This window comes from Engystomops pustulosus, chromosome 1 (assembly GCF_040894005.1).
Source record: "Engystomops pustulosus chromosome 1, aEngPut4.maternal, whole genome shotgun sequence".
Classification (NCBI taxonomy): Eukaryota; Metazoa; Chordata; class Amphibia; order Anura; family Leptodactylidae; genus Engystomops; species Engystomops pustulosus.
In genome coordinates, this window is record NC_092411.1 from 83,594,882 (window position 1) to 83,621,758 (window position 26,877).

Genomic DNA, 26,877 nt, shown 5'->3' on the forward strand with positions numbered 1-26,877 from the left:
TACTATGAGGAAAGATTGGACATGTCCTATTTTCCCTATTGTATGGAGCAGTAACCATATCGCAGTGTGCAGCCATTGCTGTCTATGGGGGACGTACGGCCACACATATGTCCCCCCATATGGTAGTGTGACTGTACCCTCAAAGTCAATAAGTTATTATAAACCTTTGCTTTTAAGAAGTTGTCCCACAAAGACACTAAATAATCTTAATGTTAGCGGACTAAGCGATGATGTACAAGCAATAGCACGTTCTCCAGAATCCTCCCTGACCGGCCCTATGGGGGCTGAGATCTCCATTGTGGCCCAATATGAATCCATAGAGCACGATGGTGCACCAATCCATGACATTCAGGTAGGGCACTTCATACCCTATACCTGAGGGGGCTGTTAGTTTAATGAGTAACATCTGCTGACAGGTTCCCTTACTACAATGTAGTTCTTTATTACAATGTTAGAATAATGTTAATAATGTTAGTAATTTTTTCAAAGCGATTACAAGATGCAATGAAGACTGGTGTGGCTGAGCTGCCTATATCCAATCCAAAGTGTAACCCACAAATTCTGGCTGCAGACTTTCACTATGAAGTTGAATGTTACTAAGGGTAAACCCTCGGGCTACAGTATATAATGCCACAGCAGTCACGCTCAGCCAATGCGGTTCCCTCTCGCGTACAGCGCCTCCTGGAGGAGCTGGTGCCACATAACAAGAAAGAATTTCACTTTAGTCAAAATGGTGCTGCCGCGCGTAACCCCGGGTGCGCGGGCACGGAAAGGGAGCCGCCCCAGCCGCGCGCTCAGGTGGGGCTGATGTGGGCGTGGCTTGCGCCTGCGCACTCGTCGCGGTTTCGCTGTCACTTCCGGCTGTTTGTCCGGGAAGCGGATTCGGTCGGAACGGAACGCGCGGATCCCGGGAGCCGGCGCACCAGCTGCACAGGCCGCCAACATGGCCCGGGATTACGACCATCTGTTCAAGCTGCTGATTATCGGAGACAGCGGTGAGGGCGGGTTCTATGGGTGGGGAGAGGCCCATAGTGTCATCACCGGGTAGCAGGCATTACCCGCCGGCCCTGGCAGCGGGAGAGGAATGTGCAGCGCCTCTCATTTCCCGCGGTCAGTCCCGGAGCCGCCTCTTGTCTGGCTGTGTGGCCCGTGCTCGGGGGCTGACAGGTCCTGTGGGCTGTTATAGTTATGTGCCCCCTAGGGTCATGTGTGCAGGGGCTGTGAGGTTCCCAGTGTATTACTCGGTTTAGCAGTGGGGTGTTTATGAGGCCTGCTATGACATTTCTGAACACCCCAGATGCAACTAATGGCTGGTATAGCTGCAGATGGTGTGAGGCCAAGGCTGTGGCAAACCATGGCACGAAATGCATTAGTAACCTGCCAGTGGCATGGCTGCAGAGTTACCTCAGGGGTTAAGGGGGTCTAATGGCTGATAGCTGTGTATGTGAGGGCACTATTGGGGCATCTGTAACATGGATGACCATCATTGTTCTGTGGGTACCATTGGCAAGCGTTGCCCTGTGTTCGTTGTGATATATAGAGGAGTTATATACCACTGCTGTAGAAACCATTTTTCATTGCGTTTTTGCATCCTTGTAAAACGCTTCAGCTTTGCATATTAACTTTTTAAATGGGTTTTTGGGTAAAGTATCTTAACTGTGTTTTTTGTGTCAGTGTTTTTGAGGTGCATTTTCATTGCGCTTCTCAAAGCGGTTGTGTTTTTCCAAACGCATGCATTTGTGGTCTGAGTTTTGAAACAAATGCGATTGCATGCGCAAAAGTCAAGGAGAAAAAAATCACTGCGGTTTTCAAATTCCAGGAGATACAACTACAGGCAGTCCCCCGGGTTACATACAAGATAGGGTCTGTAGGTTTGTTCTTAAGTTGAATTTGTATGTAAGTCGGAACTGTATATTTTATCATTGTAATCACAGGCAGAACTTTTTTGGTCTCTGTGACATTTGGATTTTAAAAATGTTGGGTTGTCATAAGAATCAATATTAGCACTAAAGCTTCATTACAGACACCTGTGATAACTGTTATAGCTGATCATTGTAGCCTAGGACTAAAGGACAATAAATTACCAATATCCAGAGGTCCGTTTGTAACTAGGGGTCGTATGTAAGTCGAGTACTAGGGGACCGTCTGTACTGTACAGCAAGCATTGGGTTTTTACGCATGACAAACGCAAACAATTGAAAAACACATGAGATTTCAATGCGTTCAAAATCACAAAAGAAACCTGCCACAAACGTCACGTGTGTCACCGGCTTTGAAACTGGAGCTTTTAGAGATTAAGTTAATAAATTGACATGCTGCTGATTTTTATGCATTGTCCACTATGCTGGTACTATATTACATTGTGGAGTATAATATAATATGTCCTTGCTTTGGTATCTAAAATTTGCACCAAAATTTTCTTCAGGGAATAGAATTTGCTTTTTTCCTGCTACCAAAGTAGTTATGTGACCGTGAAGGAGCTGGGATGCGGTTCCCCGCCACTGCTCCTATACAATGGTCTCCGGCTCCATCCATCTACGACTGCCTTACTTCTCTCTTTAGTGAAAATGAGGTCCCTGGTGACAGGTTCCCTTTAAAGATGGGCATATAGAGGAGCAGAGCATCATCAATGGGGGTGTGGGGGCCATTATGTAAAGTCAGTTATAAGCAGATTATAACCTTAACAGTGAATTGTGCAGGTATACAGCAGGAATAGCTTGCAGCACTGCAAACTATGGGTGTGAGCCCATAGGAAGACATGAGGATGTGGGCTAGCCACAAAAAAAAACCCCATAGCACATGACTTCATTAAGTTGCCCAGCCTTACCTTCTATTTACAAGTAGCCTCTACTGAGTGTGCATGTGTTTTCAATGGAAATAGTGTATTAAGCCTCTGACAGTGGCTAAACTCTTACAGTACCAATGAATCAAGTATTTTAAACTCCAACATGCCTTTTTCATCCTTTGCATTAAGCCCCCTTCACAAGGACATAATTGGATGTGAATGAGGCCTTAAAGAGAACCCGTCATGCAAAATAACCCCCTAAACTAAATATATTTTCATAAACTGCCATTAGAGAGCATTGCCTCTATCCCTTCATTGTTCCTCTACATGCCTGTAAACCTAAGCAATGAGGTCCTAAAGCTGTATGCAAATGACCTGTGAAATGTCCAATGAAGCATTAGCATATTCAAGCTGTCCACTCTATTCATGAGTGGGAGGCACAGCCACACCCCCAGTGCTTGACTGACAGCCTGTATAATGATGTGCTTCCTGGTGCTGGCGCCCCCTGCAGCCTGTGTGTGCATGTGTGTGTGTATAGGAGAGATACAGCAGCTCCAGGATGCAGCCATGTTACAGCAGAACATGTCAGATTCATGTGTAGCTGATGTCTGTGTCTCTCACCTGTATATTAGGAGGATGCAGCATGTCAGCAGATGCAGTACACACCCTAGCCATGCTTTACTATACATTACACACAGACATGAGCAGGGGGAGGAGAGGGGAGGGGTAACAGGGGTGACCAGCCTCATTTACATGATAAAGAATAGATGATTTTACAATGAATAATGTATGAAATAACTAGATAAAGGCTGGGATGGGATCCATGTGAGCTGCTCCAACAGGTAGTAGTGACAGGACTAGTGACACAGACCTGATGACAGGTGTCCTTTAAGTTGTCAGAAATACACATTGGTTGATGGGACACTGTCGCCAGTAGAGGTTGTAGTAATGCCAGTATATGCCATCTGTCCATAGAAAGAGGTCATGGTCCAGGTTACTCCCTCAAAAAAAAAAAAAAGCTCTGTGATCCTTTGGGCTGTTGCCATAAGATCACTGTTATTTGTGATCAATATAAAAGAACATCGGGGAACACATAGAAAGTGTCCAAAAAAGTCTGATCTGGCATGGGAGGGATTGGCGTCATCAGCCACTGTCTGGTCTGTATTTTGTAGTTTATGAGGAGGTGAGAAAAGTTCCAGCACCCCTTGCGTATAGGGCATCTACCGTCGGGATGAGGGACTGCATGTAAATGAGCCTGAGAGGCTCCAGACTCCATAAACGCCTCAAAAACTCAAAAACCGCATGTGGTCCCTCATCCCGGTGGTAGATACCCTTTAATGCAGGATTACTAGAATTGCCTCAGTTGGCTTTTAAAGCTCAGAAAACACTGGCTGTAATCATTTTCTTGGATAAATAGACTTCTATTTACTCTGTATACACCTAGGAATTATATATTTGTATTACCAAAAATCCTCTGCAAAAAAATACTCCTCAAAATTGGTAAGGGGAGTTATTATTGCCCTTAGTTAGTCCAGTGGGGTTAAAGCACGGTTCTAGGTACTATAGGACAATATATAGGTGTCTGAATGATGCTTGTCCTTCAGCCTGCAAGATCAATTCATCTCAGGCAAATAGTCACTTTCATTTCATTTGCATATGGCTCTGGTAAAGAGCTCAGCACAGGGGCCAGTAACTAGGGTGCAGAACTTGAGTCCATTTTACATTTGGGGGTCATATAAAGAAAGTTGAATAATATAGACAACCTTTGTAGGGCTGAGCTGTAAGGCCACCTGTCATGACAATAGAAATATAGCAGCCTGTTTCGGGCAGGCCAGGTCATGCACGGGCCCCGGTAACCACTGCTGTGTGCATGAGCCCATATATATTAATGGGAAGACTTTGCACACGGCCTTAAAGGTTGAGAGGATGGACGAGGTGACAATCATATGGCCAGTATATAGAGCTCCAGAAGTAGCAGGTTCCTGGTGGCAGGCACACAGTGGTGTCTGCTCAGATTGATGAAGTATTGCCTTCTATTTGTGGGTCACATCTGCATGAATTGTGTAAACATGATTTATAGGCGCTGCAGAGATTTCTGTCAAGACACTTTGTTTCCAGCAACTTTATAACTAATTGTAACAGTCGCCATTCACAAATCCCCTTGTATAGAATCCCCAAACTCCTGCAAACTGATATACATTACACATCACAAATGTGAACCCAACCTACATGGTGTCAGCGTAGAGGGTTAACTCTTCCATGTTGAAGTTGTGTCTTTGATCCAGTCATGGGTAAAGTCTACTGTGCAATGGTCATTGGTGGTTTTGTAGATGTCTCCAAGCGCCCTCTGTTCCCTTACTGGAGCGACGAGGGGTCTGACAGAGGTACTTGGGTCCCCATTGGATGCTCGGAAACGGGCCTAACTTCTGTTTGTGGGAAAACCCCTTTAAGAACAGCTGACACTTACAGAGGACCCCTAGTTACAAACGGACCTCTGGGTGTAGGTAATTTACTGTACTGAAGCCTCAGGCTACAATAAACGGCTATTAATTGTGTCTGCAGTTAAGATTTATTATTAATCCTGGTTCTGATGACAATCCAACATTTTTAAAATCCAATTGTCACAGAGACCAAAAACAATTGGTTGGGTTTGCAATTCTAAAATATACAGTTCCGAGTTGCATACAAGTTCAACGTAAGAATAAACCTATACAGCCTATCTTGTATGTAACCCAGGGATGGCCTACATATATTTGGATTGCTGTACTTCTTAGGTGTAATGCAAAAACCAAAGAAAAAAGGAGATGTGTATAGATGACACAAAATAAACTTTATTGTTATATACATTAAAACATACTTAAAAACCCAAAAGAATGGGTACATATCACATGATTTCCCCAGAAGAACCACATGTATAGATGGTAAAACCACCATATAGAGCAGCAATGAAGGTAAGTAAAAATGAATGAAGAAGTACACAAAAAATGTATATGTAGATATAGGACCACGAGAATATATTAATAAAGCATAGTAACCTCAAGTAGAGTCAGTAAGAGGCCAGGTCCAAAGTGTGCAAATCACAAAGAGGTAAAGTGCAGCTACATTACCAGGTAGTGAGGTTCAATCTGGGAGAAGAGAAGACGCCCCACGCGTATCGCCCGACTCGGCGGGCTTCGTCAGGGGATAACAACACAGTACATGAGATATGTTTAAATACCCTGGCCGCTCCGTCGCGGCACAACCCACTTCCGCCCCATCAACCCACTTCCGCCGACATCATTTCGGGGCGGAAGTGGGTTGTGCCGCGACGGAGCGGCCAGGGTATTTAAACATATCTCATGTACTGTGTTGTTATCCCCTGACGAAGCCCGCCGAGTCGGGCGATACGCGTGGGGCGTCTTCTCTTCTCCCAGATTGAACCTCACTACCTGGTAATGTAGCTGCACTTTACCTCTTTGTGATTTGCACACTTTGGACCTGGCCTCTTACTGACTCTACTTGAGGTTACTATGCTTTATTAATATATTCTCGTGGTCCTATATCTACATATACATTTTTTGTGTACTTCTTCATTCATTTTTACTTACCTTCATTGCTGCTCTATATGGTGGTTTTACCATCTATACATGTGGTTCTTCTGGGGAAATCATGTGATATGTACCCATTCTTTTGGGTTTTTAAGTATGTTTTAATGTATATAACAATAAAGTTTATTTTGTGTCATCTATACACATCTCCTTTTTTCTTTGGTTTTTGCATTATTACTTTTTGGATGTGTGACTGAACTTCCTCATGGTATATTGTTGCCCCAATTTTTCCCAAGTACATAATTCACTTCTTAGGTGTGGTATACTATGTGCCAAATACACAAGCTGTCATAGACATGGGCCCACTGACCTGTCACATCTGCAGGAAAGGAGATTTTCTTTGCAGTTGTTTCTTTTTAAGGTTATGTCAACGATGCATATTTTACAGGCAGAACATTACTATGTACGTGTCAAGTGTTTTTTCAGTCACTTTTATAAAAATGTTTTATGCAACACTCTATTTTGAAGCCTATAGCCATGCATCCTTTGTTTGCAGCTAGATACATTGAGCCACTGCCTCTTGGGCTATGTTCACATTAGCAGCTTTATCTTTTGCATCTCATAGAATCCACATTCTTTTTTGGATCTGTCGTATGATGGGTACCATCAACAAGGTCTGTGGAAATATCTATAGAGTATCTAACCCTATACATGAATATACAGGCAGTATCCCGGTTACATACAAGATAGGTTGCATAGGTTTGTGCTTAAGTTGAATTTGTATGCAAGTCAAATCTATATGTTTTATAATTGTAGATCCAGACTTTTTTTTTTTTTTGCCCCAGTGACAATTGGAGTTTCAAACTTTTTTCTTGTTATGGGCCAAGGATTATAAATAAAACTTCAGACACCTTACGGCTGATCATTGCAGCCTGGAAGGAAATCCTCCAAAGAGCTTCACAGTGGGCAGAGGGGTCGTCTGTAAGTCGGGCATCCTTAAGTAGGGGACCGCCTGTATATTATTATTGTATTATATTTTCTAGTGACTTAGCTGTGTTACTTTACACAAAATTTATTTGCTTTATTTTTTATTTTTTTTCAGGTGTTGGGAAAAGTAGTTTACTTCTAAGATTTGCGGATAACACCTTTTCAGGTATGTTATACTATATGAGTATGTACGGGGCTTTATCTTGGGTTCTGACTGCAGAGTTAGTGGGGGTGATGAAAGGAGGTCCTCTTTAATTGACAGCTTTTATGCAAATTTCCTCAATAAATTTTCATGTTTAACTTTTAACTGTTGAGCGTGCATGTGTTCCCAATAAGGATAAAGGAATAAGAGGGCAAAGCTTTATCCCTTGCAATATGCTCTTTCCGGGTGAGGTACACATTTGTGCCCATGAGTCTGCCTTTATCCAGGGTGTGCCTGCATCTTTTGCACTTGTCATTTTATGCTATGAGCCCTAATAACCTTACAGGGACAATATTGCAGTAAGCCCCCCTTCTGGGTATTCGGGGTATTCACATGTCACTACTACCTGTTGGAGCAGCTCACAATGATCCCATCCCAGCCTTTATCTAGTTATTTCATACATTAATCATTGTAAAATAATCTATTCTTTATCATGTAAATGAGGCTGGTCACATGGTCAGAGGCAGTGATGTCACCCCTGTTACCCCTCCCCTCTCCTCCCCCTGCTCATGTCTGTATGTAATGTATGGTAAAGCATGGCTAGTGTGTGTGCTGACATGTGGGAAGATAATTTCCCATAATTGTAGTCTTGTTGTCCACTAGAAACAAAATGGTCATACTTGAATTAGACCACCAATGTACTCTAGCAGTGGCCAGGCATTTTTATTGCGGCACCTAACCACTTGGATTCGGTGTTCATTATAACAGGACGGCTGTGGGATGTGCAGTAACTACCATCTGTTTAATTTGCAAAAACAATTTGCTTCCTTGAACAATCATTCAGCAAAGGTGGTTGTATCCAAGGACAGCTGTCCTCCATTTCTAATAATAATTATCTTTATTTATATAGCGCCATCATATTCTTCAGCATTTTAAAAATCATGGGGGAGCATATACAAATATAATAAGACAGTAGAGAGTAAAAACGGTCATGGAAACAATAGGATTGAGGGTCCTTAGGACTATATAACTATTTATGGGAAATTATTTTCACACAGGTACATATATATAATTTTAACATCCAATTCATAAAAAATGACAGTAAGAAGTTAAAACTTAAATGTATAATTGATATTTGGAAGCCCAGTTCTCTAGAGTAAGAGTGTGTATAGTATATAGTTATGAGTATATGCAGGAGCTACGTCTTGAGATCCACTTACCTTGCTTCTCGTCCGCAGGCAGCTACATCACAACTATTGGCGTAGATTTTAAGATCAGGACTGTTGAAATTAATGGCGAGAAAGTGAAACTCCAGATTTGGGACACTGCCGGGCAGGAACGTTTCCGGACAATAACATCAACGTAAGTTAGAGATATTTTACCAAAAAATGAATCTCCCTTATTATGCTGATCATATTCATCTTCCTTGGCTCAGAGCAACTTTGCTCCCAGTCTGCTGATGGTCTCCCTTGGTTTCTTACAGGTACTACAGAGGAACACATGGGGTCATTGTTGTCTATGACGTTACCAGCGCTGAGTCTTTTGTAAATGTAAAAAGATGGTTGCATGAAATAAACCAGAACTGTGATGATGTCTGCCGGATATTAGGTGAGTTTCTGCTTTCCTTGGCTACAACATATTCCCCATCAGCCTAGTAGCCAACCTTCAAAGTCCAAACGTGCTCTTCAAACCCATCTCTTTAGGCAGCCTATCACACTCGCTTACTATGTAAAGTCAACTCTCTTTACTAACACGTCCTGTGTCTTCTTCCCATCTGTTATCCTGCAATCACCAGATATATACCAAGCTCTACGCTTCTCTGCAGTCACTTTCACCTTGTATATGAGTGGTTCAAGCAGCAGCATTTTTATTTAGTAAAGGGAATCTGCCATTTTAAAGTAAAAAACAACTACAAATACTCACCTGCGCTCCTCATCATCTTGATCCCCACACTGGTCTTTTTCAATGTTGACACGCTGGGATCACCCAGAAAACAGCAGCTGGAGAAGATGTTTGGTGCTCCTGGCTGCTAATTGTGCACTTGCCCCACCTCCCTCTCCCAGGTGACGTCAGGCAAGAGGTGTGATGGATGCCTCCCGCTCCCATATTGAAGATGGAGGTGATGTTGCGCAGGGGGGCGTGCATAATTAGCAGCCCAAATGGACATCTTGTCTCCGCCCTCCGTGTTGATAGTTCTAAGTTTCTTTTTTAGGTGATCAACTCCATCAAGAGGAGCAGATGTATTTGTAGAGGTTTTTTACTTTTTTTAAAATTTTTCTTTAAATTATTTTGTATTGTTCCCTTGTATAATGGTCCAGCCATTCTTTATAATCTCTTTTACCTCTTGTCACCCCATTCATCCTCATAGAATGTAAGCTCATGTGAGCAGGGCCCTAACTCCTATCGTTCCATATGTACTCAGGAATGTAGTATTTTATTTGTATATGTCTCCTATCATTTGTAAAGTGCTGCAGAATATGATGGATATGATGGTGCAATATAAAGATAATTATTAACACATGTTTTAATTATTTAACTTTTTTCCTCTAAGTGGGAAATAAGAATGATGATCCTGATCGTAAAGTGGTGGAAACGGAAGATGCATATAAATTTGCTGCTCAGATGGACATTCAGCTGTTTGAGACTAGCGCCAAAGAAAACCTCAATGTTGAGGAGGTGAATATCCTTAACATGCATTGATTTCTGGTTAATGGGTTTTTTGGATTTGCTTTGTTTTACTCTTGGAGGAATCACGAGCTTAAGACAGAACTTTGGCTCCTCACGCACAGAACCTCTCATAGTAGCTTAATTTACTGTCAAGCATTCAAGATACCAAGGAATCTTATCATTTAACATGTGCAGTTAGGCCTCTGTTGCCTTTAAAGAAATCTATTTGATTTGATGCATTATGAACCAAACATACCTTGAAACTGCTGTAGCTACACTGATGCAGAAACATGTCTTATTTAATACCCGAGTTGAGTGGTTTTGCTGAAAAAAAAACAATTATAATATTCAGGACCTTGGAAAGCTGGATTGGATTCAGTCTGCAGTTAATTAATGCAGAGTTTGCTGAACTGTCCAGGCAGGACTAATGAATCTGAGCTGGATCACTCATTTACAGCAGCTGGGAGATGGAGCAGCGATTAATTACTTCTGCCTGTCAGGCACAACACAGTGAATACAGCTTTCTCTGGAGCAATGCATACTTAATGTGAGAGGAGAAGCACAGAAGCCACAGAGCTTCATTATCATAATTTTAATAGTTTTTTCAGCAGAAAAAAAATCAGCTCAGGGATTAAACAAGATGTGTGCCTGCATCAGTGTAGCTACAGCATTTTCATGGTATGTTTGGTTCATAATGCATCACATTAAATGTTAGAATTTCTTTAACTTATTGGCTTAGTGTGTGTGTTGAGGAGGGTTCAATTCCACCCTTAAACAAAACCTACCACTTAAAAATGGTAGTTCTAAACCTCAAATACATCGCTCCAGCTCAAGGTGAGCTGGGGCCGGAGCATATTTTCATTAGTTCCAGAAACCGCCGATTCCTTTATTAAACTGTTTTATACCTTATATTGCAAGCACGCTTTGGCGCGCAATAATACGAGCTTGGCGCACCATGCGTTCAGCCGTGCGTACGGTTGATTCAGAAGTGCAGGAGAGCCGGTGACGTCACCGAACTCTCGGGCATACTCGCGCCTGCACAACATCGCACTGCCGGCTTGTCGTGCCAAATTGCGCATGCGCAAGTGTGCCCTAGAGCTCTCCAGCGCTTCAGAATCACGCTCGTGCACGGTCGTGCGCATGGTGCGCCAAAGTGTTCTTGCAATATAAAGTATAAAACTGTTTAATAAAGCAATTGGTGGTTTCTGGAATTAATGAAAATCTGCTCCGGCACCAGCTCACCTTGAGCTGATGCGATGTATTTGAGGGTTAGAACTACCATTTTTAAGTGGTAGGTTTCCTTTAAGGATGTCTCTAGTTAAGCTGCCACCAGAGGTGTCTAGCAACCGATTATTCCCATTTCCACATTTAGGACACATGCATGCTTGGAGCTCTTAAAGGGATCCTTGTGCAGGTATTTAAAAAGTGTTAAGCTGCTTTAAGAAGGTACTGAACATGTGTATGACATCCCTGACACAATGTATGGCTACATATAGATTTCCGTATGTTCAGTACAGAGCATTTACTATTTCTGGAAGATGTTTGACCAGTGCAAATTAGTAGCTGGAAAGACTTTAAAGATTATTTTTTTTTAATTTACAAAAAGGTGAATTTTTGTAACTTATTTTTAGTGTGTTTGCATATTAACACTAACTTTATTTTCCAGATGTTTAATTGCATTACGGAGCTAGTCCTCAGAGCAAAGAAAGATAACTTGGCAAAGCAGCAACAACAGCAACAGAATGACGTGGTGAAATTAACCAAAAACAGTAAAAGGAAGAAGCGATGCTGCTAGGTGCAGGCACAGCACAGAGAGAGGCCACACTCAATCCGAACATTCGTTCCTGGGACGAAGAGTAACTGTACCACGGGCAGTGCCCAGCTTTCAGGGGTTGGGGCATTTTCTCAGTTTTGTGCTGTTAATTTAAGAATTTTCTCAAGGTTTTCTATTGAGAGGCGCTGGCACCTTTTTATTGCTGTGCCAACAAGGTGTTGTGGATTTTTGTCATCCCCTTGTCACCCCTGCTCTTCTGGAGCGTCTGCTAGGAAAGGACAGTTGCAGTGCCTACCCTTTGGACTGATTAACCAGAGTCTGTACATACTGTATATTGCGTTAACCAGCCATGCCTCCCTCCTATTGCTTTGGCTTTTGCCTTCCGATCGCCAATCTGTCATGACGTGTGATGAATATGAACTGATCAAATTTTTAAAGATTTAGGACAGATGGCATCTTAACCTTGGCTTGCGTCTGGTTCCCGGTCTTGCCTCCTAGGGTGAGATTCACTAGGCCTTGCTGTTAATTTGCTTCCCCGCTGTTTAGATTTTGTCACTATTTAAAGCCCAGCATCTATTCCAGTGACCAGTGCAGGACTGACCACCACAAGATCACATTGTTTTTAATAAAAGGCTGGATGGATCCTGAACTATTAAGTCATTTGTTACCATGATCCAAGAACCATTATGTTAAGAAAAATTATATATAATGGAAAAAAAAAAATCTGCCAAATTTTTGTACCATCTTGTTCACAAATAGGAACAAACTAATAAAAAATGTGGAATACAGATCCTGAATTTGGAAAAAAACTAGAGGTGTCTCTTAATATCTGTAGAAATGTGCATGGAGTGAGTAAAGCTGCTGTGTGCGGGGACAGATGTTTGACAAAGGTTATGCAAAGGGACCATGGAAAATCATAGAAATCTTTTATTCCAGAGTTTACAATAAAAAGAGCGAAATTTTGTACTAAAATATGACATTCTCTTTATATCTGTATATTATAAAACCAAAACTGTATGCAATACTCAATATAAAAATTCTGCTTCTATGTACATAGAGCATCTCTCAGTACTTGAGCTGTAGGGAGCAGTAGGGACTGTTCCACTGTGCTGTGCTCTGTCTGGAAGACCAGAGGTAGGGAGTCTGTTCCTTGCACTGAGAGCAGCTCAGGACTGGTCTACAATGGTAATTCCTGCTAAATTCAGTAATCAAGGAAGCTATGGAGTGAAAAGGAACGGATGGCTCTAAAAGTGCAAGGTGTTCTTCATGGATACAATCCACTGAGCAAAGTGTTATGTTTCCACAATAGAAAAAACCTCTAAAATAAATACAAGTACCTCAAGGTGCTTAGCAGGTGCACTAAGCGAAATACTTTCTAGTAACTGTCATAAGCCACATGCCTGCTCGCCTCTAGGGACCTGCTCACACAGATGGCTTTATGGACGGCTAGCACCGTGCCTTTCCACTCTGATCCATAAAGCTATTTATTAACTAACACTTTGTTTTCTTAAGAAATGAAAAGAGGCGTCTTCCTTCAGACCCGATGGGCTCTTCTCCTGGCCGCTCTGTGCCATTCAGGGTGGTAACCTTGCCACAAGGTTTCACTTGGCCACTGGAGAAGGAATATACAGTTTGGCTCCATTCCTTCTGGTGTTTGTCCATCAATTGCTGGTCAATGACTCTGTGCATGTCATCCTGGTAACAGAAAAAAAAAACTTCTGTTTTATTGCACCTGAGCAGAGCTGCTTTGTGAAGGAAGAAAATGGGTGAGAAAATGGGATGTTGTGGACAGAATTACAAACCTTTCACTTTATGAACCATTCATCACAATCCATAATTCTGCTGTGGTTGTTCATCTCTATCCATTTTGGGAGCCTACATATAAATGTTAGGGCTGCATCAAGTACAGAAGGGGCGGCTCTTCTGTAGCAGCCACCAGGGATAGAATCACAATACCTTCATGTATAATACCTGTTCACTTGTGAAGAATTTACTACCCCTATTATAGTGCCCCCTCTTATCACATTACTGGGTATCCAACAATACTATGCTACTTTAAGGAAAGCAAACATTGAGAATTTTAGTGTAGAGGAAACAGACTCTTGGACCAACATGAGGGGATTAATGTGACATGTTGCATATATGTCTATTTTCTTGAGGCAACAGTGTTATATTCTGTACATGTCCTGTCACACCAGCTGTATCCATAGGATAACTACTATTACAGTTACTTCCTGCCTGTCCATGTCACGTCCTATTCAGTTCTCATGCCTTACACAGGACTGATCTCGGCTTCAGCACTACCATCATGACGCTATGGGAGCAGCTTAATAAAATCTGGAATAAATTGGCCAACTCTAACAATTTTGCTAGTTCATAATGTGAAATGAGGAAAAAAAAAGTATTGAAACAAGTACCTTCTTGTCTGGTAATATGCATGAGGTGGAATACAGTGATGACATAATGTAAAAGCTTCACTATGAAATGTGGTTACATAATGGACTGAAAAATGTACTTGGTGAGACTGATGATCCAGTGTGATGGAGAAGTCACGTACATCTATACAGACAAGTTCTCACCTCTAAGGCAGGAGGGGTGTATGATTAAAGTTGTCGATACAGGATCTGAGAAAGGCCATTAGATCAGAAACCAAAGGAGCCAGATAGTGAAAAGCCCTGAGGAAGCAAACTAGAGCCCAGAGAGAAGTAAAGAGACTGTTTTGGAACCAATGCTTAAAGGATATCCACCACCAGGATGAAAGACTATATGCAAATGAGCCTGAGGGGCTCCAGGATCCAGGCTCATTTGCACATAGTCCTTCATCCTGGTGGTAGATGCCCTTTAAAGGACACTTGTCAGATCAATAACACTTAGCTGCACACTAAAAGATGCCCATTCCCTAGCCTTCCCCCAGTTATAGCATTGTTAAATTTCAGCTTCTCCCCAGGACAGCCATTCCCAGGCTTGATGCTGTGGTCATCTCCTCCTCTGAATACGCCAGACCGCTAGGTCCATCGATCAGACCACTACGTACCTCAGCGTTTCATAGGTTTCGGTATGTTCCAAAAAAAAAGCTAGAAATTTAACAATGCTGGGGGAGGAGTAGGGAGCTGCTTCCTATAGAGTATGCAGCTAGATTGTTTTATTGAAGATCTATAAACCAACATCCAGTTCTTGAGAGAACCTAAAAATGCAGCATGTGGCCTTTATACACATAACTGTGGCCATGCCCGGGCCAGAACCTGGAGGGGGGCACTCCTCATCCCCTCCCTTTTCATAGAAAGCCAAGCTGCCACTGCCATAATCCGGCAAGCTATGCCCCATAATTTGTACAGGGCCCCTGCCCAGGCCATGCTGCAGTCACCGCACCATGACCCGGTGGCATAGCCCACAGTTTGGTGCCTGATCAGAGGCCCAATAAAGTTGTGTGAATAAGGGCTAGATGTAGGTCTTGGTGACTTCTCCAAATGTGATTATTCTTGAATTGCTTATCAGAGATCTGTCTGTATTCATTTCACAGCCAATATCACTGATTTTAGTTCTATGGGCTAAAAATACTAAGAGCATATACAAAGAATAGGTTGTCATTATTAGATTGATGGAAGTGGACCTCACACAAGGATGACAAAGGACCATGGGTTTGTGGCCTGGGAATATAGATGTAGGTGAAGACTTATAGAAGTTCTGTACTTATTATAATGTCATGTCATTTATCAATTAATACATCATTTCTAATAATAGGTACAGTTTAAGACCCCGCAGCAGCCACAAGCACAAGGAATTTGTCATATGCTCTTATGACACTTAAATAGGACTATAGTTCAAGTCAGTTTTCATCTATTCTATGTCAAGTTGCTTCCCGATTAGGGATGGTAGATGTTGACAAAGTACCACATACTATACTAGTCTATAAAGAAATAAACACAAAACATCAGCCCACAGTCTATTGGAACAGATTCTGTCAGAAAAGGCAAGTGGCTATAAAGGCTTGATCCAGCTCCAATAAGTCAGTGAAAATAAACATTTATTAAATGAGCCCTCAGTCAGGCGGTTCCCACAAAATCCTCATCCCCAAGGTTTTCAGAACAACAACAAAAAATATCTGCTACAGGGCCCGCAGTGTCAGGGGGCTTGGTTACTTGATCTGGCACAAGAATGGAGAATGTGCACCATTATATACATATTGTACTGTACATGTATATAACAATGCACATCTTCCTCAGTACACAGCAGCTCAGATAAGAAATGTCCGGGTAGAGGACAGTAGAATGGCAGGACTAGGAATTTCTCATGTGGTCAGCAGCTACTGGACTGCATGAAGTCATATCTCTGTGTATATGCATGTCTATATATTGTACGTGTGTGTATACTGCTTGTATGTTTATATGCCGTATGTTTGCATATGGTACTGTATGTATGTTTATGTGGTGTGTTAAAATTGTATGTGTAACAATATGATATACACACTGTGTGTATTGATGTATATATACCATATGTAGAAGTGTATAAATGTATATATGAGTGTATAAATATATGAATGTGTATATGATGTATGGTGTGTATACATGCTATATGTCTGTATATGGTACTTTATGTATGTGTATATGAAGTAAGGTGTGTATATACTGTGTGTATGTATATATACACTGTATGTCTGTATATGGTACTGTATGCATGTGTGTGTGTATATAATGTATGTATGTGTATGTGGTGTGTTAATACCGTAATACTGTATGTGTAATAATGACATATTATATATGTATACATATACTTTGTGTGTACTGATGTGTATATACAGTATGTATAAATGTAAATGCATACATTTATATAAAATTATAAAAAATTTTGTGTATGTATATAAGTATGTAAATGTGTGCATGAGTGTATAAATTAGTGTATGACCCTATAAATATGTGATTATACAAATGTGTATAAACATATATGTAGATTTTTTTAAGGGGAAAGTCTGCTATGGGGCCCTGCCTCTGATAGTGACCCCCGTGGTAAGTATACTAACTGTAATATCATGGATAGTGTACGGATGTGAACACCACCTGTCTGAAAGAGCTCTTAGAGATATTTTATTATCTAACAAGCAGTACATAGTAAAGGCTTTACCTGCCAAGCCTCCAACTGCTGGGATAGGTTCAGCTTTTGTTGAATGGCATCTAGTAACTGAGTGTTTAGTGACATCAAATCAATTCTACATTTTGCCAGCTCCATTTCCACTGCATTTTTCCTGAAAGGAAAAATTATAATATCAATGCACATGATACTTGGTCAAGGAGTGTAAATGTAACCTAACCCTTCACCAATCCTTCTATAAAACAATAGCACATGACAAACGTGGCAGCTTTCTTCCAGAAACGTGTCCACCAGGCAGCTGCAATACCATCCACATGCTATGGACACGCATGGCAGAGAGATTTGGCAGCCGCGCTCACAATGCATAAGGCGAACTGCACACCTTGCATATTACTCATGGCTGTTCTGCACAGAGTTTTGATAAATTGAATGTGATTATGAAAATATAATGTAGACGATACAACTTTTTTCTGTGGAAATTCTTCTTATGCATTGCAAGAAAAAGAATTAATGATCTGTTCTTTTTTAAATGAAAGTGAACATATGTTTTTTCTGCATGAAAATCCAGAGCTTGTGCAGTTATTCTTATAGTAAAGTAAGCCAACCAGAGGAATTGCAAGTCGTACAAATCTCCTGTTTATACAATATAGGAGGCCATTTACAGCAGACTATATTCAACATTAAATTTAAGTAGTTGGTAAGGTGGGCGGTGAAGTACTTTGTCGTAAAGTTGGCTACACAGTATAATATTGGCGGACATAAAAGCTGTGAAAAAAAATTTCATTACTGGCAGTCCACGGGTTACCATCAAGATAGTGATGTTTAATGATCATATTTTTACCCCATTACTTTACAATTGTACTCAGTTTAATGCTGTTTCAGCTCCTATCACTATTCCAGGGTGTGAGCGGGGACTCTCTAAGCAGATACCTCATGATTACTCTAGTTCTGTGAGCTAAAGATGTGCTTAGATCAGGGTATAAGATTTATCAGGGTGCAAGGTTTATATACACTTTTATTTAGCTTCTGAACATTGCACTAGAAAGAGAGATGGGACAGATCAAAAATGATGAGATCCATGACATGCATATTACACACATAACTCTCAACTTTTGGGTGAGAGAAAGAGGGACAAAAATACCCTCCCCCTATTTCTAAACGATGCTCATTGTCCCACCCAAAAGCAAAGTATAATTACGACCTTAATGGTCCCCACATAGTACAATGCCTCTAACTTTGGCCAACCCCCCACCCCCACCCCCATGTATCCGTATAATACCCCCTAATGAAACTCTGCAGCATATAAAAACCCTTTTTTTTTATTTTATCTTCCCTTTACATTTGGTTTTCCACTTTTATTTATCTCCCCAAACTTACACATAATACTGTAAAGAGACAATGACCAAGTCCATATATGTGAAGAAAAAAAAATTATATACATATATATATATATACACACTTGGCCATTGCTGGACTTCTACTTGTTTCTTTACTGTGAATCCATGACTACGACTCAGCTAGTCCGTGCACAAGGCAATTATAGGCGTCTGAATTGGGTAAGCTGAACAACATATTTTGTTTCTGCTTTTTACCCATAATACTATCGGTGCTGGTAACCCTCCTCACATGGTGTGGTCCCTGTTCTCTTTCCTCCTCCTCCTGTCCCCCAGCCTCCTCCTATCCTTCAGCCCCCCATCCTCTATCAGTCTCCAGACTCCTCCAGCTGCATCCTCCTGCAGCCTCCAGACTCCTCCTCTTCCAGTCCTCTATCCTCCTCCTGTCCCCAGCCCACTATCCACCTTCTGGCCTCCAGCCTTCTCTTTGTGTGGCCCCCTATCCCTGGTATTAAACAAAAAAACCTGTAACTTACCTTACCTCGCTTCCCCACAGTCACTCTCTGTTCTCCCGGGCACCGACTGACTCGCAGGGCCATCCAAAGGGGCGGAGCTACTTCCTCACATGACTCATGCAGACATCATGTGAGGAGGTAGCATGGGCTGATACTAGCTCCTCCTGGTTCCGATGCTTTGGCTGCTCAGCAGCTCTTATGTACAGGACTATGAGGAGGCGGTACAAAGCGGAGGAGACAGAGGGAACCCGGAACATTCTCCCAGCCGCCCGTGACGGCAGGACAGAGCCCAAAAACTGGGACTGTCCTGCTGAATCCGGGATTGTTAGGAGGTATGCACACGGTCAGCTCTGCTACATATCTGTTCTTAGACTATGAGATCTGATGTGCCTCCCTCCCCGAGTAAAGAATTTATCTGCCTGTAGCTTGCAGCTTCTCTCTCCTCACCATGTGAGCTGTTTGCTGGCAGGAAGTGTCTGTGAGGTCCATCCTGGAATGCTGGGGGAGGGACTAGAGTGTAGGGAGCAGAGAGAGAGGGTATAGAGAAGACCTAGAGGTGGCCTTTGGGGGAGGAAGTTGAGGAGTTGTAGAGAAAAAAAACCTTGTATTTACATTTTCCAATCCTCCCGCCATCCATCACCGCTGTGCCCCTGTTTGTCACACCCCATACAGTAAATTAATGGAGTTGAGCATGCCTGCCGTCTAAACAAACAGGGGCACAGCAGCAACAGATGGCAGCATGGGACACTGGTAGTGCCGGAGAAGGAAAGTACAAGTTTGTTTTTTTTATAGCCCATGGTCACCTCTAAATTTTTTAATAAACTCGGACAACCCCTTTAAGTTGGGGACTGCCTGTATATGTTATAGTTTATGTTCCACTCTTGGTTTAGGTTTAATATATAATATATATTTACAACTGAATGTGTAGAAACTGCTTACTTGGCTATAGCTTCATCTCGATCCTTTATGGCCTTCAATAGCTGTTCATGTGTATCATTATTTTGGGTAAGCTCCAAGAGGTGGTCCCGTTCTTCTTTCAGTGCAGTCATTTCTACACTTAATAAGGTTACCTGACAGAGATCAAGAATGACAAAGAGAAGGAATTGAGCAGAACAAGCGTTGTACAAATTTAGAATTCAATAATGAATTGTTAAAGAGCTGCATTTCCCTGTGTTACAGGGGTTAGAGGGCTGAGGGCCAATTTTGACACTGATGACCTATCTATATGATAGATCATTAGCATCAGGTGATTGGGGGTCTCACACCTAGACACTGAAGCAACCTGCTGGCAGGGTACAGGGGAGTCAGAATGTTCTGATGAATGTGCACTGCCCGGGATACTGGAACTCTCCTCCTGTTCAATGTGATCTGAGCTGCAGTACCAGCGCACAGTGAACAAAGTCTTCATTTCCTAATCAGTCCCCTTTATAGCTACCATTGTTGGAGGGTCTGTGGGTCTGACCCCAACTAATGTGATATTTATATAGCCCAGCCTGGAAAACCCCTATAAAACTACCTGTCCTTAAGATCTATTGATTTGCTAATCTTGGGCAGTATGACGCTGTAACAGCCCCTACAATCAGAATGAACTAGGTTTTATTATGTGGTACCTGTTTATGAAGCCGCTGTAACTCCTCAAAGGTTTGCTTCATTCTTACTTGTTCCCCTTGTAAGAGATCCCTTAGTGCTTTTGAGTCTTCACTAGTCTGTTTTATCTGTTCCTCCAAACCATCATCTTCACATTTTCGTGAACTCTATAAAGTAAAAAGTAAATAATTTAGTACAGGCAGCTCCATAGGTTTGTTCTTAAGTTAAATTTGTATGTAAGTCGAAACTGTATATTTCATAACTGTAGATCCAGACAAAATTTTATTTTATCCCCAGTGACAATTGCAGTTTCAAAATTTTTTGCTGTAATGGGACCAAGGATTATAAAGAAAGCTTCATTACAGACACTTTTGCAGCTGATCATTGCAGCCTGGGACTATAGTAAAGCATCCAGAGAGCTTCACCAGAGGTCACAGTGGGCAGAGGGTCTGTCTTTAACTAGGGTCGTCTGTAAGTCGGGTGTCCTTAGGTATAGTGACACACATCATGTGTGAGATAACCAACTGCTAATCCCTATATATCATCCATTTCCAATCATGAAGATTTATATATGTTGACTAGTTTGATCTTTTTTTCCACCCCTAGTTTATTGGCTTTTTAATGCAGAACTTATTATTAGTCTTTTCTGAGCTGGCTTTATCTGGAGTGTTAATGGATAAATGAATTATATAGCATGCCCAAAAACTACCATTAAGTGATTCTCTACCATCTGTCAAGGTGAAGTATTGATAATATAATGCTATAATGGTCTTATGAACCTCATACTTGGTAAGGTATCTTACTTCTATCGTAAGTAAATATATGATAAAGTCACCACCCCATAACCTTTGTTCATATATGATGGATCACATACCGCTGCTTCACAAGTTTCCAATATGCTTAATATAAGGCTCTTAAGTTCACTGAGGGCAGTGCGGAGACTCCCAGCTGGCACATCTTTGGCAGATGAGGTTTCAGAGGATTCATCCATAGAGGAGTCAGTGGACACAGCAGAATCTGCACTTTCATTTCCTCTAAGTTGGCAGCAAAGAGACCGGACCTGGCAATGTGCTTCCCAGAGCTGCAGCCTCAACTGAAAGCAACAAAGAAAAGTGTAGTCAAGTTCCTGAAGATAGAAACAGGATCAGTAACAAACTTTTATTGCAAGTTCTTTTGGTTAGTATTCAGTCTTTGATGCTGTTTTTTCATTTCTCCATAGCTATTCCTGGTTGTAGCAACCTCATATCTGCACGACAATACCTTACACTCATATTACTTTAGGTGTTAGGAATACAAAGGCAGTCACGACCTTCATGTAGCCCCTGCCTTAAGTGCTATACACAACACTGTATATTAAAACTGGTGCACTGTGCATTGCTTTTCTTTGCACTTGCTTTGTACAAGTATAGTTAAACAAAGAAAAGACAGATGCTATAGGCCAAATATATAAACTTTATTAATAATAAATCAAACAAAGACATTAAAAACACTTAAAATTCCCATACTAAGGGAAAACAAATCTAAGATCCCCCAGATTCCAGCCCCGATATAGAATACATATGTCAAATACAAAAAAGGATAATAAGAAAATAATGAAGCATAAATGACATATTAGATACAAGTGAAATCCATATTACCAAAAAAGATGCAGGGCTGGGGGAGCCGGAAGATCATGTGTGTTGGGCACACCTTTAACCTATGTAAACACCTGCAAATACCTTAAAAATGATAGCGGCACAAATGAAAATTTTTGCTGCACAAACGTAGCATTAATGTTTGACACCAGTTTTGTTTGATTCGGGTAATGTGGGGGGGCTCCTTGAACTTTTGACCTTTAATTTTTTGTTAATTTATTAAAAACAAAAGCAACACAAACAAAAATGTGAGCAGCACAAACCAGCACAAATGTAGCAGAATTGTTCGGTGCCAGTTTAGTTTGGGCAATGTGGGGGGGCTGGTTGACCTCTGGAAACTTTCATGAATATCTTAAAAATGATAGTGGCACAAACGAAAATTTCTGCTGCACAAACCAGCACAAACGTAGCACAAACGTTTGACACCAATTTTGTTTGATTTGGACAAGGTGGGGGGTCCTAAAGACTCCCACACCGAACAAGATTTACTTTTCCCACTTTCACCTTTTCCTGCAATCTACACTTGGTGGCATTAAGGTAACAGACCTGATATGTTCACTTTTACTTGTTGTGATCGGCTACCTACCTTGCACAGATTACTCAATAGGGAGTCTAACAGATTTTATACGTTATCACTATGGGAGACTTTAAAGTGATGCAACAGATCATTTTCCAAAGATAGAAAATAAATATATAAATAAATATACCATAGTTATTAGTTACCTAATAGTTATAAACATAATATTTGAAAGTATTATTTTAGGTATTATTAGTTGATTAACACAACTATGCACAGAATGGAGCTGTATTATAAGTGGAACAAGGATTCTCATAAAATAAAAGAACTTCAAGGGTGAAACTATTACAATACTGCAGGCTGTGTATTTTATCCAAAACAGAGCGGTTTGATGACTTTTATACCAAACTTCTAGAACAGTTTAATAGAATATTTCTACCCATTTATATCTAGATATCAGACACACATGCTGTAAAGAAAACATCAATAATCCCAAAATAATCCCAGCTATATTACAGTGGAGCTATTTACAGAACATTCATCTGGATAAATGGTAACAACTCAGTTTAGTCAAATAGTGAATGTTGTCATTTCCAGGATTTTCGTCCAGATGGACTGACCAAATGCTTCTACCTTTCAATCAGATTGAGTACAGTTGTGTTACTGTGATATTTTCAGTAGGTGTAAATGTTGAGAAAGCTGGTGCCTTTACCTGCTCCCGTTCCTGCTCCTGCTCTTCTGCCTCTATACTCTGCTCTATCTCTGACAGCAGTGAGGTACTTGTGCTGTTTAGATGTTGGAGACTCTTCTCCTCTCTAAGCTCCTCCATTTTCATCTGTAGCTGGCGATAAGAGTGTCTTAGTTCTTCCAACTCCAGCTGACTCTCACCAAGCTGTGGAAAAAGCACAAACCAAACCCATGTGGATTTTATAAGACAACTGGAGACCAGGAATCTGAGTACAAGACTAAATAAGGTTTTGTGGGGAAAGAAAATAATATGTTTAAAAGTCATATTTCATTTGTATTGATGGTATTTCTTACCTAACAAAGTACATAGTGAAAAATTTCCTTAAGGCAATGGAACCGAAGCACAATCACTGTATTTAAAGGATATCTACCATCAGATTTAAGCATGATAACCCAGGCAGGGGCATAACAAACAACCCCGGTGACCACGAACAGGTCTGCAGGGAGAGGGGGCCGTTGAAATTCAATATAACAGAATCTGCTGAGTGTGGTGTGTGGATACAGAACGACAGAAATGCAGAGCCTACTCCAGTGATGGCGAACCTATGGCACTGGTGCCAGAGGTGGCACTCAGAGCCCTTTCTGTGGGCACTCAGGCCACCAGCCCAGGACAGAGTTCCCCAAACAGGACAAAATCCATTAAATCTTCCTGCAGTCCTAGGCAACTATTGAGATGCTGCTGTCAGCGCTATTTTACTTCATTGACTGTTTGGAACTGCTTGAAAAGTGAGAAGGTGTTGATAGAACTGCATTATCTTTGGAGGTCCTCCTGCTGGACCCACCATTCAATCTGTACAGAGAGACCCTGGAGAGCAGCTACAACGATGGTCTCAATTTGCCCACCTTCTTTCAACTGTATTGGTGGCCTCAGTTCACCGATACAATTAAAGAAGTGGAAGAGCAGGTAGCAATAAGTTATTGCTTAAAATGGCATGTTGGCACATCAGGGTAAATAAGTGGGTTTTGGTTGTGGTTTGGGCACTCGCTCTCTAAAAGGTTCGCCATCACTGGCCTACTCCATACAAGGTGGTTGTTTGCAGCATATTTCAGCCAACTCCCACCATTAACACCACGTGGGTGTTCACCATGTAAATGCCTCCGGCAAAGCTGCCAGAGGCTTCTAAATCCTGGCAGCACGTGGATGTCGCCAAATTGGATTCAATTGACGACCCCCTGTGAGGTCATGGGGGGGTTGGGGTTATAGGTTACTATGACAGCCGAAGGTCTTACAAAGACCCAAGGTTCACTTGTTAGATCCCATCTATTACAATGTGGGATTTATTTATATAAACCTATATAAATGTGGTATCCCCTTGATCACACCACCCCAGAAAATAAAGTAGACACAGTGAAAGCCGTAAAATTCAAGCCCACCAGAGGGGTTAAACTAATACCGGTAAGGAGGGCACTAATGCAGGACATTAAAGCTCCAAGATGGCAGAGGGTGTACTTTATAAAGTAAATTTTTGGTAGGGGTGGGAATTCTCCCCTGGAGTTCAGTGGACTCTAGTTATGCCACTGAAACGAGAGACACTTTACTCATAAATCCAGGCACTTTGTGGTAATCTTCTTATATTTGTTATAAATGGCCTCCTTCCTTCTGAATTTAACTTTTAAAATTATGCTAATGAGGCAAACGGCTACTGGTGGTGTTACCAGAGACTGTCATCGCTGCTTATTCACAGGCTGTTACAGTGTGCAAAGAGTATGGTCATGATCTACTCATATAAGAAGACTAATACAGAAACAGTGCCTCAATCCATCAATAGGCCGGTTTATCATGTTTGATTTTGATGGTAGATTTCCCTTAAAATTCTCTATGAGAGTTGATGGAGTATTCATATGAGTATTATTTTTAGATTTGTTAAATGTCTGAAATTCTACATTCGCTAAATGTCATAGCTTACACATGATAAATAAACAGATACATAGTGATTAGGTGGGATCGTAAATATATTCTGGGCCCTGTACTACCATGATAGATATCTGCAAAACATGGTTGGCACTTGGAGACGACGTAATTGTTCAGCACTGAATGTGCTAAATATATTTATCACAGATAGCTGCCAATGGAGTTGGAAGTGTTTTGAAAGAACAGCTGTGGTACATTTGGAAAAATTGATACATATGTTTGTGTAAGACTAAAACAACATTAATGTATTAATGGAACATATATAACATTTACATCGCAGAGGATGCAAGGATTACAGTGTAATGTGCTTATCTTTTTGGGATAAAGGACTTTCTATCACATAAAGAGGATAAATGGCCAAGCATGGTCAAAGTCTGGTCAAACCTCCAAGGTGAGCACACTACCAGACTGAACCTATTTATCGGTATTACAAAGCAGTAAACTGCAGGTCTGTGTAATATTTCTTTACAGCAGAATCAGAAAATATTATAAACTATATAGAATATATAGTTTTCTATGAACCATAATTTAATTCCCCACATTCTTGCCTGCAAACAGTTCAGTTCCGTGGGAGAGGGAGGCCCTGCAGTTTACCACCATGTAAAAAAAAGGTGAATCATTTGTGACTGGACCCCTGCCTGTTAGATTATTAGATATTGTAGTCCGCCAACACAGTATGGGCTGTATGTCCCTAATTGGAACAATTTATTCACATACAGGAGACATTATGGGTTTTATTTAAGACTAGACTAACACTTGAGATTGGCATTGTGAGGCATCTGGCCAGGGTACACATAAGTACAAGCACATGTAAAGTCCATTTTTTGCTAAGTAGAAAACATTTTAAACCAGCTAAACCCTACTTACAACAGCTTCTGAAGTTAAAAACTGCCTGGCGCAAGATGAGGCATACAGCCTCCAGTTTTTCATGTTTATATGTATGCATTATTTTGTAATGTGTGTGACACATGTCGTAAATCAGAGAAATGTTGGGTTAAGCAAGTGATGGCCAACCTTTTAAGCTCAGTGTGTGTCACTTTGAAACAAATAATTTTGTGCTATTTTGTAATAGCAAGGTTTATTTTTAATATAGGTACTGTATTTATTTATTAATAAATAAATAAAAAAACTAATAACTATTTACCTTTCCATAGTGACATTTTTGTTGATGAATTATATTTGCTTAAAAAGTAACTGTAAAGGTTTTCTTGTTACACAAACCAATAGCTCTTGTGATGTATCATCTTCATTACCTGTATGCAGCAGTTTCCTTGCTGCCCCCCTCAGGTTACCTCAGAGCTGCAATAGCTGCTTCCTCTCCCTCTTCTCATAAGCCCTGGAGCGCATAGATTTGTTTATCTGATGCTTATCAGACGTTTCATGGGGGGGGGGGGGGAGCTGCTGCTCCCTGCTCACAGGGGAGGAGGTAATGTGAGAGTGTATGAAGCAGGGCTGGATGAGTGTAGATGTCTCCTGCAGAGAATAGTGACGTACAAGACCTCTCCTGTTCACCAATCAGTGCCTCAATCCCAGTCTGTGATTCTACAGAACGTTCTCTGTCTGTTTCCTCTCCTCATGCTGCTCCACCCCCCCCCCCCCACACCTTGTCATCTGCATTAGTCATGGGAATTACAGCTCTTCTTGATAAGCTGGCTCATTAGGCT

The 26,877-nt window shown here is 41.3% G+C and overlaps 2 protein-coding genes across 3 annotated transcripts in view; one reads left to right on the plus strand and one right to left on the minus strand.

Annotated features, from left to right (window-relative positions):
* The first annotated feature begins 816 nt into the window (after positions 1-816).
* RAB35 (RAB35, member RAS oncogene family) lies at positions 817-12,854 on the plus strand. Its single transcript, XM_072146397.1, has 6 exons — positions 817-995; positions 7,415-7,465; positions 8,680-8,803; positions 8,925-9,049; positions 9,993-10,117; positions 11,775-12,854. Exons 1-6 carry the CDS (start codon positions 944-946, stop codon positions 11,901-11,903), a joined length of 606 nt encoding a protein of 201 aa, XP_072002498.1. The 5' UTR covers positions 817-943; the 3' UTR covers positions 11,904-12,854.
* BICDL1 (BICD family like cargo adaptor 1) overlaps positions 12,792-26,877 on the minus strand; it is a 44,620-nt gene continuing 30,534 nt past the window's right edge. The window contains exons 5-11 of one of the 2 annotated variants that reach the window (XR_011854876.1): positions 23,267-23,446; positions 21,278-21,496; positions 20,427-20,570; positions 19,756-19,886; positions 17,001-17,121; positions 14,462-14,570; positions 13,441-13,577 (exon numbers count right to left, since the gene is read on the minus strand). Coding sequence is in view for 1 of the 2 variants with exons in the window: in XM_072146382.1 (XP_072002483.1) it covers positions 13,374-13,577; positions 17,001-17,121; positions 19,756-19,886; positions 20,427-20,570; positions 21,278-21,496; positions 23,267-23,446 (999 nt within the window). In the remaining variant the exon portion in view is untranslated. Of the gene's footprint in view, positions 13,578-14,461; positions 14,571-17,000; positions 17,122-19,755; positions 19,887-20,426; positions 20,571-21,277; positions 21,497-23,266; positions 23,447-26,877 lie in introns of both variants that reach the window. The other variant, XM_072146382.1, reaches the window with a different exon arrangement.